Here is a 16,699-nt window from a genome sequence, read left to right as displayed (position 1 = left end):
GTGGTTTTCACCACACCACCGCAACACGCTCGTGGCACTTGACCATTACCACTTCTGCCCGTGTGGTGCCCCTCTGCGTAATGGAGGTAGCACAGGCAGAGCATGTTTTGTTGTTGGCGCTGTTGCCATCGCTGTGGTCACCCAAGCTTTCATAGACTCTGGAGCATCTGGTGTGTTTCTTGACAAACGCTGGGCCCTACAACACGGCTTGCCACTCCATCCCAAAGGGACTCCTTCTGTTGTGACCACTGTTGACGGCAACTTATTGGGTCCGGAAGTGGTCACCCAAGAGACTAAACCCCTCACGATGTTCATTGGGGCATCACTTCACGCTCCCTTGATACTGGGTTACACCTGGCTGCAGTTACACAACCCACGAATCGATTGGGACAAGGGCGAGATACTAGCATGGAGTACCACTTGTCACCGCTCATGTTCGATACCCTGTAAATAAGTGAATCTCGTTTTGGAGATTACACCAACCGACCCCAGGCTCCTGGTGCCTAAACACTACTGGGAGTTCTTAGACGTGTCCTCCAAAAAACAAGCGGAACGCCTGCCTTCACTGCCTCTCAATGTCCACCTCCTGGACGCCTATACGTGTCACAACGTCTCCGTTCCCCTGTCCTCCACTGGGGTCACAATACTCCGATGGCAGGTCACCCCGGTTCTCGCAAAACAGTCTTATACAGAAAACGTTGTGGTGGCCATACTTATCAAGTGACGTCAAAGCCTACGTAGCCGCCTGTCCTCGCCTGTTTAGCGGCCGATAAAGGTTGTGCTCCGTCACCTTGATACAGGGTCGGTGACCTGGTTTGGATATCCTCAAGACACATTGCGCTTCTCCTACCCTGTAGGTCCCTGGGTCCCCGATTCCTTGTTCCCTTCCGCATTCTCAAACGGGTCAATTAGGTCACTGTGTCCCTGGCATGTGTCCCTCCTAAAGCCCTATGTCACTAACCGATGTGCCGTGTCCCTTCGGCCTCCGGCTCCTGTCCTTGTCCATTGCCCTGTTATCTAGTGCTCGTGCAATGAGTCATTATTGTACTCTGGGTGTGTGTGTTCTTCGTTAGTGGTTCCTGTACCTACGCTGCTTAATTTTCTGTTTACCAGACCTCGGCTATTGTTCCTGACTTTGCTGCCTACCCCGACCTTTGCTTTGTTTCCTGATTCTGACCCTACGCTGCCCGCCCCGACCTCGGCTTGTTTAGTTCTCGTGCCTCTGCCTCAGGTCCTGATTTGTCCTATTGCTTCGGATTACGTGCTGTCCATCTGCTTGTACGCCACCGCTCTTGCTTAGTGGGTCCATCATCCTGTGGTGCCTAGGCTTGCATAACACTCAGACCCTGAGCTCTCTACTGGTATCCCGGAATTGATGTTGCTCCCTCGGGATCACCACTAAATAGGGACTCTTTGTTGGGTGGGCATTGCTGGCCATAGAACTGTATGGAGGCGCCGGGTAATTGATGGGATTATACTCCTAATCCCATTATGTTTTGTGTATAAATATCTGTGCTGTCTAGAACTGAGTTCTGTTTGTACCCTACACTAAATCTCCACTAGTGCTTGGGTGAAGATGAAGGGTTAATCCCTTGAGCAATTGAGCTTTCAGCGGCAAGGAAGATCTCTACGGCGGAGCTACTCAGTTAGAGTACGGGTCTTCGCCACATTCTCTAACCTATCTATATTGTTCTGGAGATACAGTCTCCAAGACTGTACACAATTGAGGTCTCAGCAGTGCTCTGTACAAAGTCGTGAGCACTTCCCTCTTTCTACTGCCAATACTTCTCCCTATACAACCAAGCATTCTGCTAGTATTTCCTGCTGCACTATTGCATTCTATGAATATTCACCCGTTCCTGAGTTTGTTTTGAGCAAATATTTGTGTACGTTATTTGTGTTCTCCTGGTTTTCTAGCAGGGGTTAATACGAGGTTAACAAACACATTGCAGCAGCAGCAGCTTTGGCGCCATGATTTAAAGGTCCAAGTGTGCAACTCTATTGGTCGCCGGCAGGGGGCTCATCTGGCATCAACTAATGAAGTGCATCCTATTCAGTTGAGATGTAATCCCAATATTGTGCTCTGAGGCAAGATTATGGATTGCCCTCTGCTGCTCCAAAATCCTCTCCAGCATATCTAAAGTGGAGTTCCACCGCATACTCACATCTTGTTGTAGTGTAAAGGAAGACCTGCCCTCTCTTGCTCTTCCCTATGGTGGAAGTGCCCAGCGATCTTTCTGCAGCATGACACAACTACTGCTGCTAAATTACTTCCTCCTTCTGATATTGCTGCCTTGACTATAAAATGGATGATGTGCACAGCGCACACCAACAATATGACCATCTCGCAGCGCTTTCACCATGTTTGCACCTCCGTCAGTTACCACAAACCCAACTTCAACATTGCCATCCAAAGGCAAAACATTTTCCTTATTGTATGCAGAATATTTTTGGAAGTGTGCTTTTGGACAGTGCACTTTTGGTTGCTGCTTCTACTGCTCTGGGTGGATGAGGACTAGTTCTGCGAACACTGGGAGATGACCCACTCTCCATCTCTAGACTCTCTACGCTGCTACTAACAGTGGTTGTTCTTCTTATTGGCACTGTTACAGTACTGGTGGTGGTGGCACTGGTAACTGTGCCAGTGCAAACAGGAGTACTGACCATAGAAATGCTAGTGGGACCGCTTATTTTTTGGCAGGTTTTGCTGTAGGTGGTGATAATGATAGTAGCGGAGAAGGTGGAGGCTCAGGGGAAAATTGTGCACTAGTCATTCGTACACTGCTCCCTGAGGAATCTGATTCCTGACCACTCATCTCCTCTATTCTCTCCTCCACTTTCTCTGGCTCAAGTTCTTCATTAGCCAGATCAAATGGAATCCCTGCTAGGCTGGAGCTAAGACTGATTTCATGACTACTACTAGTAGTAGTACTAGCAGGAAGAACAGAGCCTAACTCTGTACTTGGCCTCTCAGTCTCACGCTCCTCTGGTACCTTGCTAGATGGAGTAGCTATATGTGTAGCCCTCTCTCTAACTGTCCTTACAAAAATATTGTAAGGACTTGGTGGCTTGCTAGAGGTAGTACTAGGAGGAAATAGTGTGGCGGTACCGGTGGGAACAGCAGGCGCAGCACTAGTGGTGGTAGAGGTGGTGGTTTTGGGAGGCGGATTTTCTACAAAAAGCCTCTGTGAGAAACAACGAGTTTGCTTTGGATTGGGAACACCACTCTCTTGTTGATAAATTTGCTCTGCTTCGTACCTTGCATGCTGCTCGTGGATGAGGAAAATGCTGCTGGGGGCAAAAGGCACTTCTTTTTACACACTGGGCTAGTAGTAGTACTAGTTGTGCTACCCTTAAACTTTGAACGTGCTTCTGGTGCTTTAGGCTTTCTGTAAAAAAACATAGAGCTGGTGGGCCTAGCAGCACTACTACTGCCTGCTATTGGTGCCTTTCCTTTACTTGATGACATAGATCCTTCAAGCACTGATTCCCCAAATGATAACCGAGAGCTTGGCCTACTTGTCCGACTAGACTTACGCAAAGGCTGCATCGTAGAAGAACTGGTGGTGGTGGTGGTGGCGGTGGTAGATGGAGCCTGCCCCTCCTTTTCTTAGACACAAAAGGAAGATCCATTTGAAATTTTACGTTGTGTGTGTAGTGTTGTGTATAAAACTAGGGGGACAGGGAAAATAGCTTTATAAAGAAAAATAGGATTAAAAAAAAAAAGGAAAAAATGGAAACAAAAATTAGAGGAAGTATCTCTTCAGTGCTACTGCTGAAAAACTATGCACAGCTGCACTGTGTTGTTGTGTACAGTCTGCCAAAGTGCTCAAGTTATTTAAAAATTGGTTAACTAAAGCCACAAAATGGTGTTATTAAAGTTTAACTATAATACACCAACTAGTAAAAGTACTAGCAGTATTTACAGTTTAAATGCGCCTACTACTATGCTAAAGCTATATTTCCTTCCTATTCTAAGTCTACCTCTAGGCAAGGGCAGACGCTCTCAAGCCCACTAAGCTAAAGGGAGGTTATATCAGTATATTATATAAATTATTAATTAATATTATTAATTTATATAATATTAATAGATTATAAATTATAATTAATTATTATATTATGGGGTTAAACAACTTTTACTTTAAATCAGATACAGAAGCAGACAGATATAGTTGTACTGCTTCTGCTAAATCTACAAAAATTTGCTAAATTATTTTCTTTTTTACTAGTACTACAGCTACCTTGAAGCTTTGCTTACTACAGTTGTCGTCACACAGTCAATCTTTCTTGAAGAGAAATTAGAAAATAAAATTTAACAGCAAAACAGCTTCACTGCTTGCTGAACAAAAAACACACAGCACTTATGCGGCTGGACTCACTAGCCCAACAAGTTCACTTCACTAATAGACTGAGGTGACCAAAACACTTAGGGGTTTTTAATAAAATTAAAAATGAGAAAATAATATTTAGCAAAACAGTTACCGTCACTGCTGAACAAAAAAACACACAGAACTTATGTGGCTGCACTCACTAGCCCAACACGTTCACTTCACTGATGGACTGAGGTAAGCAAAACAAATTACATTAAAAATAATTAAAATTAATAGTTATAAAATTAAGAAGAAAAATGTAATTTGTCTTTTGCTGTTGCTAACACAAAGCACTAAGCATCTAAAGCACTGCAGCACCAGTACTAGTAAGATTAGCTTAACTTTAAAATTAAAATGTATTAACTAAATTATTGACTAAGTAAGTAATTAATTATTAGGGATTTCTTATATTAATATAATTATGAATACAATTAATTATCAACTTCTATCTTAAGCTTAAGGGTAGCAGTGGACTGGTTAATCTACCTGACAGAATGTCTCAAGCAAAATAAGCTAATATAGCTAATTTAGCTAGCTAAAATGATATTATTATAATAATATTATTATTATTATTAAATATTAATGATTTTATTTTACACACTAGTAGTCGTCTACACTAGTATACTATATGACAATATTATTATATATTATAGCAGTAGTACTATTAAATATATAAATTAGATTATTTAATTAATAATTCAAACAATTTATTTTAAATAACTAAATTATTTTAAAAACTAAGTGAAGACAGGGCAGGCAGTAGGCACGGCCAGCCCAGGGCAAGGGCACCCCAGTGCCAGTGAGGCACTGTGGTGTGCAGCAAACTGTCAACTCAACAGCACTACACAATTGACCCAGAAGCACTGGGAAAAAACCTACTTCAGTAAGAGCACACTGAGGATTACCAGTCTCACACAGAACAATCTCTTTCTGTAACGCTCGGATGCAGCACAGTAGTGCTGCAAAAGCAGTCACAGCGAAAATGAGTAAGTTCAAATGCAAGCTGTGTGTGCTCTTATATAGACTGTTTCCTATTTAAGAAAAAGCAGCACAGACATTGGACGAGCCCTCAGAATGATGTCACAAGAGTGAGCTGATTGGATAAATGAAGATCAGCTCACTCAATCTGTGTCCTCCTCTTCTTTGAAAAATTGGTGGGCGGGCCACGAAGACGAACACGAAGAAATGAAGATTCTCTGCGTTTTGTGCGTCTACGTTTTGCCGCCGCCACCGTCGTTTCTTCGTTTTTTGGTTTGAACGACGAAAACGCACTGTTCATGTTTGTTTTCATGTTTGCCCCAAAACTAATGGACAAGTCTAGTGAATACCACTATGTAAAGTGCAATTGGTTGGCATTCTGAACCCATTCTAATTTAAACATGAAACTGTATTTACAAAGTCATTGAATTGAACCATTATTTTTGGATACAAATAAATTATTTGTTTTGTATATATTTGTTATATGTTGACTGTTGAAATTTACTAATTTGACCAAATATTATGTTGGCCTGCCCCTACTTTGCATATAAATGTTAACAGGGGATACATAAATGTTCTTTTGTCTCAATATGAACATGTGGACTATTATTCTAACCTCCTTTTTTCTTTTATTTATCAGGAGCTCTTGGTCTTGTGATTGGACACCCTATAGACACGGTTAAGGTGCAGTCTGAGATTCATTAGATGAGTAAATACGCCATGAAAATTATTAATTCTTTCTGAATATAAAATAGAAGAAATGTAATTTAATTGTGCAACAACAGTTATTCACCCCAATGCACTGATAACCAAATACTATCACATGATAGACATTGTTTATGACATTGAGTTTTGAGTAGAATCTGTTGGGGAATCGCTATTAATGTACTGAAGTTTTTAACTTGTTCAAGTGCAAAACATTTTGCCGAAGCAAATGACAGTGTTCTATGTGGTGATATGTGCATTTTAAAGGACTGTGTTGCTTTAATAGGCAGGGGATTCCCTGAGTAGGAGGGGTTTTATGTGAGCACATGTTGATGTTAGTTGAGCAAAGCTGTTCATCTGAAGTGAGTGTCAGCATTAATTATTCTGCAAGAACCATAGAAAACACAACACTCTATAAATTCATTACTTTAAGATGATTACATTTGCCCAAAACCCAGACACTGATTCTGTCACAACTTTTAGAATAGCACAAGGTATTTTATTTAAACTGATATAAGCCTCTGTGTAAGACTCTACTCCTTCTTATTGGATCGTTGTTCCATTTATCTACCTCTGGATAAAGTAAAACATTGCAAAAATTTCACTAACCCCTTGATGACAGTTGATGTGCCAGGCATGTCATGGAAATGCACCACATTAATGACAATTAGTGACATCATGGGGTTAAACAACCTTAGAAAGTGATCAATGATGCCAAAAAAATGTTGTGGTCCACTGAGATCGCTCTCTGTAGCAATCACATTCGCCATATTGAATATGGTGGCACCCATCTGCAGTAATGAGTAATCACTAATGACCCCTAAGCTCAGCTGGTGTGCTGAAATGCCTCGATATTGAATGAAAAAGTAAAGAGTAAGTAAAGCGTTCCTAGAGCATCTGCAATCAACCAATCCAGGTCAATGGAGCCCAGCTTTCTAATCACTACGTGATTGTAAAATATAAAAAAAATATAAAAATAAAATATGAAAAAATAATGCTCCAGTGATACCACCATGACAGCATATTTGGAACTATCCAGTTTCAAGGGTGTGTGCGTTTGCTTACTCTCATTGCATTCACCCATAGCAGAAGGTTGCAAGATCACACCTTTCCATGGCTTTAATGCAAGATCATGGAAGGGGATGGGCAGGTCTAGAAAGGGGGCAGGGCACCAATTGCACCATGGCTGCCTCGATTAGAAGATTTTGGGTCAATGCCTGTAGTATCTTTGTATGTTTTATTGGTAATTGTACATATAGCCCCGTTGTACATGACTACAGAATATGATGGTGCTATGTAGATGTGCCATCTACAGGGCTGTGGTAGGAACTGGCAGATGGAAGAATTCAGATGAAATCAGGCTGCTCAAGGTCATGCACGGAGTGAGACAAGTGCACAGTATAGTAGGATAACCCAAAAGAATAGTCAACGTTCAGCCTGAAGGTCGAATTCTAGAATTCAGTACCAAAGGGGGCAAGACAGAATCATAATCTGGTTGCAATGTCAGAGGTTGCAGCACTCTTTTCTTTCTCAATCAACATATAAGCTTTGCAAACTAGTCTATTGTCTAGATGTAAGGTGGATTGATAGTAACTATGGCTTGTTTTATTTTTGCTTCTGCTTAATATTTCAGGAAATGTAACATAAATGCAACACCAATTCACTCTATTTTGTCCTTCTTTGATTAAAGCCATTATGTTATCTCATGCTTCTGTTTTTTGCATTTTGAATAAGAATCTTATGCACTGAAACATAGAAACATAAAAAGTGACTGCAGATAAGAACCATTCAGCCCATCCATTCTGCCCAACCACTGAATATTTTCCCTAGTCCCTGACCTTATCTTATATCTTTCTTAACCTTATCCTTATCCCATGCTTGCTTAAATGCCTTCACTGTATTAACATCTACCACTTCTGCTGAAGGCTACTCCATGCATCCACTACCCTTTCAGTAAAGTACTATTTCCTGATTTTACTTTTAAACATTTGCCCCTCTAGCTTAAGACTATGTCATTTTGTTGTGGTAGTATTTCACTGGCCACTGAGAGACTTAAGTAAAGTTGCATTAGCCCACAGGGCCCCAGAGGCAGGGGGCAATTGTCTTCATACAGGGGCGGTTGATGTATGAGTTAGAGTGTATCTGTAAATATGTGTTTGAGCACGAATGTCTATGCGTAAGTGTGTATGTGAGCATGAATATGTATGTGTCAGTGTGTGTTAGCATGAATGTATAAGTGTGTATTAGTGTAACTATGTGTCCCATTGACTGTGCATATGTTAGCCTGAGTGTACAAGTGTGAATATTTGTGTACCAGTGTTACTGGGGGGTGACGAGGCCAATTGGCATTACCTGTCCCCCAGCTTAGAAGGTACCAGGCCTCCCCTGCTTAGGTATACATACCTATTTATTGTAAAAAAAAATAAATATATATATATATATATATTTACTGTTTAGTTTATTATGCATCCATGTTAGATATGTCAGATAAACAAAGCTTCTGTCCCTTGTGTTAGGTAGATCCTGTCTGTAAACCTGGCAGTACAGGTTAATAGTTATGTTACTATAATGATGTTTTTACAAAAGAGACAATAACAATTAACTTTTTTTGCAGGTACGTCTGCAGACACAGTCCAGATACCATGGAATTCTGGACTGTATCCTTAAAACATACAGGAAGGAAACGGTTAGGACATTTTTCTCTCAATATTGTTTGAAATTCAGTTATTGCAGATATAACTTTTACAAATGATGTGAGCTAGTACACCCCATAGAAATATAGTTATAGTTAGTATATTTTATAATATTTAACTACATGATATAGGTGCACCAATGAGATTAAAAGGCAAGTATTAACTGGATATCTACATTTTGGTGGAATATATGAACATTTTAGGGTAGCTGAAGTATTTATAGACTTTAAATAGTGTAAGAGAATAGCAACCCGCTACTAGACGTGTCCATTCGTATTCTTACAAATTGGGGATTACTCTAGCCTTGGTGTAGAGATAATCTAATTTTTTTTAAAGACACGGGGTTAATATTTGCATAACTTCTTTACTCCAAACCTCCAGCAGCAAAGAAACAGTTAACATGTAATAAGAAAACAACCAATCAGGAAACAGGAAAAAGTCCATAAATAGCACTCCAAACATTCCCTCTTCCTTCTTCTTGACTGCTTAGACCCAAGCCACCACAACCAAGCATGCCTCAAGACCACATCCCCACCCAAAGATAAAACGACACAGCTTTTGTGGGTAAGGGCATTGGCCACAGCTTTATTAAAGCATCATGAACCAGCACATTGTAACCATAAACATAACCATCCTGCCAGCTGTCGTGTTACCGACAGGCAGATACCCCAAATATTACCAAGAGCTCTCGTTCTGGGTACCATCAGCCTCTGCAGAACTTGTCTCCTCAAGTCTTCTCTATACACCAGATATTCCAAGGAAAGGTGCTGGCCATGACTTCCCGCCTACTCAGGCTTGCCTGAGCTATGGCTGCGCCCCCACCAAAACCAGCGCCTTTTCAATTCCAGACTGCAAACCCAGATTTAAATGCACCCCGTCGGCTCGAACCAGATCCCTGTTATCACCCTCCAGGTCGCGATGCCGTATAACCACGCCACCCATGGAGGTAACAAAGCGAGACACAGCAGCATTCAATTTCCTGCGACACTTCTCCAAGGCTCTAGCGCCCAACCCCTGAGCCCACACAGGTCGAGGAATAACTTCCGACCAGACTACAATGACATTGTGAAAAAGGGCAAAACAACGAGAAAGATCCCCCTTAATTCGGTAAATTAGATCGATGGTACTAACAGTACCCAAATCGTTGCCACCCGCATGTATGATTAAGATAATAGAAGACAGAACAAACCTACACAACTCCGGAAACATCTGAGCCCAACGAAGGCCACGAATACCCCGCCAACGAATTCTGGCCTTGACGTACGGAAAACCCAAGTTCCTGCCATATACCCGCTCCTCAACCCGATGAGCCACCCAGTAGATAAAGGAGTGACCGATTATCCAGGCGAGCCTAGGAGACAAACCTGAAAAACAATCAAAGTAACTGCGGGCAAATATATAAACGAAACCTCCTGGATCCCCAACGACCCAAGCGCTGAATGTCAGACGCCGGTAGCCCGGCCCAAGCAGCTTCAGTGGCGGCTCCAATCCGGAACGAATGAGGAGAGAAATAACGGGGACACACTCCACACCGAATTAAGCAGGAACGAAAAACCGTGGAAAACTGAAACTTAGTCAAGGATGAACCAGACAAATGAATTAGAAAGGAGACCCATCCCACCGGATGTGAAACAGAAAAAGAATGAATGAGACGAACAGGGCACCAGTCCAAGCCCGTAGCACGAATACTGACCATAGCACCTCTGCCCACCTGATCTTGGAACGCCTAATAAATACCGGAACTAACCTAGGCTGTAAAACAACATCCTGAACCGCGAGAGGGGAAACGGAGCCAGCCCTATGAAGCCACAACCTCACCAACCCGCAATGCTCCGTAAAAAGATAAAGAAAAAGCCACCCGGAACAACAACGTTTCATAACCATTACAACAGATGTGAGGAGGAACAGCCAAAATCCGATGCAACAGGGCAAAGGAAACCGGATGCCTCTTATCAAGAAACACATGTCTTTTCCAACCTCGTAAAATCTTAGAAATAACAAACTTGGAACCCAGTTCCTGCCAGCCCAACAATCTGAACAGAAATTACAAGGCTGACATGTTCCTCTCAGCTGTTGAACCAGAGGTCCCACAAGCCCTTAAGCCCGATAAATACAACAACGTTACCCGAGTCCAGCAATCCTCCGACTCAACAGCCACGCTGTCCAAACCTGAATGTAGGCTCTCCACGTATTCGATGCGGAAAGGGGAGACCCGTGACTGCAGCTTCCGGCGCGGCCTCCCTGAAGCACTGAAACTGAAGGCGAGACAATGCATCAGCAATGACATTTGCCTCAACAGGCACATGACGAGCTCTGATCCAGATATTGAACTCCAAGCATCGCAGAACCAAGTGCCTCAACAAGGCCAAAACAGGAGGGGAACGATTAATCACATGAACAACACCCATATTGTCCGTTCCAAAGACAACCTGTTTAGCCGACCAAAAGGGGACCCCACAACTCCAATGACACCACTATCGGGAAGAGCTCCAAGAAAAGGAGGTTATGACACAAATCCGACCCTAACCAAGAATCAGGCCAAGCCTAAGAACACCATTCCCCCCGAGTTTAAGCTGAACCTTTTTAGAACACCGAACCCTGGCTACCTGCTGAGACAGAGACAGCAACTTCGCCTGAGGAAGCCGGAATACCATAGAAGAGGAATCAATTTCAATCCCTAAAAAGGACAAACATGTAACCGGGCCAACCGTTTTGTCCTCAGACAGAGGAACACAAAATTCACCAGAAATTCTATGAAACACGTTCAACAAAAGAGGGCAGCAGTCAGAATTTGCAGGGCCAACAAACAAAAAATCATCAAGATAATGAAGTAAGGAGGAAAAAACGGAATCTTGAACTACCTTCCACTCCAGAAAGGAAGCAAAAGCTTCAAAGTAACTACAGGAAATTACGCAGCCCATAGGCAAGCACATGTCAACGTAATAGAAACCCCGAAAGAAGCAGCCGAGCAAATGAAAGCATTCTGGATGAATGGGAAGGAGTCGAAAAGCCGACTCGATGTCCGCTTTGGCCAACAGACAGCCAGACCCCGCCACCCTAACCAACTCCAATGCCCTATCAAAGGAAGTATAATGAACCCGAATCGCCTCAGGAGAAATACCATCATTAACTGAAGAACCAACAGGATATGAGAGATGGTGAATCATCCTGAAACTGCCAGGCTCCTTCTTAGGGACCAAACCTAGTGGGGAGACTCAAATTATGAAAAGGGGGGGAAACAAAGGGGCCTGCCATACGGCCACAATCAACCTCCTTCTGCAATTTATCAGCCACCAAATCCTCATTCAATATCACAGATTTAAGGTTATTAGCCATGGAAGGAGTATCAGAGTATTCAAATGGAATCCAAAAGCCTCTACTAAAACCATCCATAAGCAGCAAGGCTTCCCCCCTATTGTTATACCGTTCTAACCAGGGAAGCATCTTTAGGACGCTCACCGGGGTCCTCACCCCAGCTGGCATCCTCCTTCCCTCCAGACTTGCTTCCACCCGCTCTGGTCTTCCTAAAACATTTAACCGCCGGGTGCGGTCCTCCACAATGTGAGCACTTGTGGCGGAAACGGCAGGAGCTGTACCACCTGCAATGACTCTCATTATAGAGCCAGCAAACACCCTTCTTGGCACCTGCCATTAACAACAACCACAGATTGCCATCTTGCACATCAAAACGCATGCCGGGACGAACAGCCATCTTCTGACGAAACTGCTGATCGTATTTAAACCAACACTGACCGCTATAGACTTTATAGGCACCCCAGATAAGATCAAGATACGCAAACAACGATGGACCTTTGTCAAGAAAGTGCTCGCACAAAATACTAGAAAAAAACGAAAAACCTTGAAGCCAATTACCAAAAGTACGTGGAATTTGTTTGCCTTTTTCAGCCTCACTGCTCTATCCTTTGTGGCCTGTCCACGGTCTCTCTGTCCACAGGCACCAATGACAGCAAATCAACAAACTTTAGTCTACAAATGTTTTCCCTAACATCCAAAGGGACAGCAGTCATGTTCCCCCTTCCTGACTGTCCAGGGGGCCCCTTTGATGGTGTGCCGAAACGTGAAGCACAGGAATTCCATCAGGACTCAAAACATAAAGAACATGGACAACGTCAGCAGTAGAGTTAAGCTGCAATAAACAGAGAAAACATCGTGAACAGCCCATAAATAAACTGCAATAGATCCAAAGACAGCCAGCAGAAACATAATAATGCCGACACATAGATAAAGCCCTGACAAAATATAAAGAGCAAAAAAATAAAATCTCAGGGAGGGAGAAACATGATAGGTGGGAAATATTCGCCTCCTGTCTTTAATAAAATTTAGATTATCTCTACACCAAGGCTACAGTAATCCCCAATTTTATGGCAAGACAGGAGGCTTCATATTTGCAATTTTAAAGCGATTCCAACAATCTAGAAGAAATGTGAGGACGAGGGCGATAATAAAAACAATGAAAAGTATTTTCCCGAGACCAATCTGCCGGCGAAAGAATATTGGAAAGGGAACCACCTAAATCAAAGGCAGCGGAAGCGGCAGCGCCCCGAACCGAGTGTGCGCCGAAGGAACCATCGACAGATGGAGAATCCATTTAATCCATCTGGCCAGTGTAGGGGAACAAACTGGCTTAAAGGGAGAGACATACGAAATAAACAACAGCCCTGTCCCCGATGACCTAAAAGATACAGTAGCCGTGAGATAAGCACGAACACATGCCGCCACACACAGATTGGGGCAATCAGAAAAATAGGGGTAAACCACCGAAGAAGAAGAAGATTTCGTTCTATGAGAGATAGAAACCAAAACACCTTCCGGATAAAAAAAAAAGGAATTAGCATCAAAAGCTCTAATATCTGAGACCCTGCGAAAAGAAATCAGACAAAGAAGGACAGCCAATTTAGCCGAAAGTTGACACAAGGACAGAACGTCGTTAACCGGCCAAGATTCCAAAAATCCCAGAACAAGCGAAACATCCCAAAAGGCCGAATACCTGGAGGAAGGGGGTCTAGCAAGATGGATCCCTTGAAGCAGACGGCAAACGGTTGGATCCTTACCTACACTTCTACAGGAACATGGGCAGCGGAGATGGCCGACCGAACCACGTTGAGGTGACGATATGACTTACCCAAAGAGAAAAGGTGAGCCAGGAAATTCAGGATCATCGCCACAGGTGCCGTAAAGGGATCCACCACACACCAGCGCTGCCAGGATCCCCACGCCTGTAGATAGGATCGTCTAGTTCCCGCTGCCCATGAATCCCAGAGAAGGTTTCTAGCTTCTTGTGATAAGCCTTGGAAACCCCATGAACCCCGGAAATTGTCTAGGCCACTAAGGACAACTAGCGGAGGATCAGCGGGTGAGGGTTGTCGTCCGGATCCAGTAGAAGATTCTGCAACGGAGGGTGCAAAAGCGGGTCTGCACATGACATCTCCAGCAACAGAGGGAACCACGGCTGCATTTTCCAGAAGGGGGTGACCAGCGGCACGTGACCTGTTGCCTGCTCGCCTGGTGGAGGGTCCGGAGAATCATCGAGAAGGGCAGAAATGGGAACCCCCCGAAGCAAACTTGAAGGAAAGCATCCCCTGCCTGCGAGAGAGGATCCGGGTGCCAGGTGAAGAAATCCTGCAACTGATGATTGGTCCTAGACGCAAAAAGACCCAGAGTTAGTGGACCCCAAACACGATCCAGAGATCTGAAGACTTCGGGAGGAAGATGCCAGTCGCTGACGTCCCTCCAATGTCTGGAGAAACATATCATATTCTCCTTTCCCGAAATATACACCGCCCTGATGGAAAAATGATTGTCCAGACAATACTGATACATATCCCTGATGAGATCCGACAGAAGCTTGGACCTGGAGCCCCCGAGATGATTGATGTAGCGGACGGCCGACACGCTGTCCATCCTGAGGCCCAAATAACAATGTGTTATGTTCTTGGTGAAACTTCGGATGGCAAAGGAACCGGGAATCAGCTCCAGGCAGTTTATATGGAAACCCCGTTCCTCCTCTGTCCAGAGCCTGCCGGTGGCCGAATCCCCGCAAGCTGCCTCCCAACCAAGGAGGCTGGCATCCGACTCCAGGTAAAAGTCTGGAGCGTGGCCGAAGATAGCTCGACCTTTCCAGGCGTCCATGTGACGGAGCCACCACTGCAGTTCCACACGAAATTCGTCCGTCAGTCGAATCGGTTGATCGTAGGAATCCGACCGACGCAGGTAAGATATTTTGAGACAGAGGACCCGGAAATATAGCTTGAATGGAGGCCGAAAGTAACCCCAGGATGCGCGCAAGGTCCCTCAGGGAGACACAATGGGAGCGAAGATGCGACGTATATTCTTCCTTATGGCAACCAGTTTTTCTGACGGAAGCTTCACAAGGAATCGGAGGAACTGGACTGACTGGGAAGGAGAAAGTTCCGACTTCTTGTCGATGATGAATCCGAGGGACTGGAACAGTCCTGGGCCATAAGGAGGACGTCGTCCAGGTAAATGATGGACCTTCACCGCGTTCCCGCAAAAACTCCATGACCGGCTTCAGCAATTTTGTGAAGCACCATGGAGCCAAACTGAGGCAAAAGGGAAGGTAAGTGAATTGCCAGAGAGTGTCCTGCCACCAAAACTGGAGAAACCGTCTGTCTTCTGTGTGAACTGGCACAGTAAGGTAGGCGTCCTTTAGGTCCAGCCGAGTGAGCAGCAGATGGATCCCTTCCATCTTGAAATGCTGGTAGGCTACGTAGGCCTTCAGGGCTCACAGATTGATCACAGGCCGGAACTCCCTGTTCTTTTTCTTCACCAGAAAAATGTTGCTGACAAAAACCGGCTCCCCTCGAGCGCGTTCGATCGCGCCCTTCTCTCGAAGGGAAGAGAGATCCGCGTGAACTAACCTCTGCGAGTCCCGTGACATACGAATAGGGAGAGGGGCGCGCGCCTCACAGGGATGGGAAAGGAAATCTATGAGAAAACCTCTGACACATTGAAAGACCCAAGGATCCCGCGTAAGACCTTCCCAACTGTGAATAAAATGCACAAGTCTGCCCGCCACAGGGATATGTGGAAGAAAAATAGAGGTCCTTACCTGACGCGGATCTCCCTCTGAAAGATGAGGACACGCCTCTGCCTCTAGTCAAACCTCTGGTGAGCGGGTTCTTGTATTGGAAGTGATGTGCCGTACCATTCTGAAATCTGGGCCTGTTGCCTTGGAAGGCAGCTCTGCTGGTGACCCGGCCCCTCTGTCGACCAGCCCTGGACAAAAAACGGTCCCCACCTCTGAACACCTTACGAAGAGACGTCTGCGCCTTATTTAAGGAGGTAAAGATGTTTACATGGTGATTTAATTCTTTTAAGAATTTGTCTCCGAATAGAAGGCCCTTGGCCTCAGGCACCAATTTTGACAGTTTAGTGTCTAGCTTGAACAAGGCCGCCTTCCTGCGCTCGTCTGAAATAGCTGCGTTGGCATTGCCCAAAAGACATACCGCTCGTTGGGCCCATTCTCTAACCGAACAGGGATCTAGTTGGGAGCTTTCGTTCAGGGCGTCATCAGCCATGGACAGCACTTGGGTCAGGGGACCCGTCACGTCTAGCAACTTGTTTTGCGCCATCCGAAGACCTTGCTCAATGCCGTTGCGAGGATCATGGCCACACCTAGTCATGAAGGAGACAAAGGTGTTATCGAATTCAGGCGTCTGAGCCACCTTGTCCGGGATCGTGGGCCTCGGGCACTCCGAGTGAAGTCTCTGGCGTGCCTTCTTTTCCAGCGGGTCCTGCAGCCAGAACCACAGGAATTCAGCAACATGTGCTGAGGGAGACCATTCGGATGATCTTGGGTGATTTAGGACACGTGGGTCAAACATGGGGAGGCCCGCAGCGTCCAATATATTGGTCCCCGCAGCGGCAGAAGATGTAGAAGGTTGCTGGTCTGCCGTCATCTCCCGAGACTGG

General features: G+C 44.6%; 1 protein-coding gene across 1 annotated transcript in view; it reads left to right on the top strand.

The window, feature by feature from the left end:
- Window positions 1–5,984: 5,984 nt before the first annotated feature.
- The window catches only part of LOC149278277 (methylated amino-acid transporter SLC25A45-like), a gene marked incomplete at its 5' end in the record, with an annotated part of 34,223 nt that continues 23,508 nt past the window's right edge, over window positions 5,985–16,699 (top strand). Inside the window, 2 exons of the mRNA XM_089502166.1 lie at window positions 5,985–6,032; window positions 8,668–8,739. Of these exons, the coding sequence (XP_089358292.1) occupies window positions 5,985–6,032; window positions 8,668–8,739 (120 nt within the window). The remainder of the gene's footprint in view (window positions 6,033–8,667; window positions 8,740–16,699) is intronic.

The sequence above is a fragment of the Sceloporus occidentalis genome, unplaced genomic scaffold (assembly GCF_023333645.1).
Source record: "Sceloporus occidentalis isolate IW3139 unplaced genomic scaffold, rSceOcc1.0.p SCAF_196, whole genome shotgun sequence".
NCBI lineage: Eukaryota > Metazoa > Chordata > Lepidosauria > Squamata > Phrynosomatidae > Sceloporus > Sceloporus occidentalis.
This window is presented reverse-complemented; position numbering and strand designations above follow the sequence as displayed.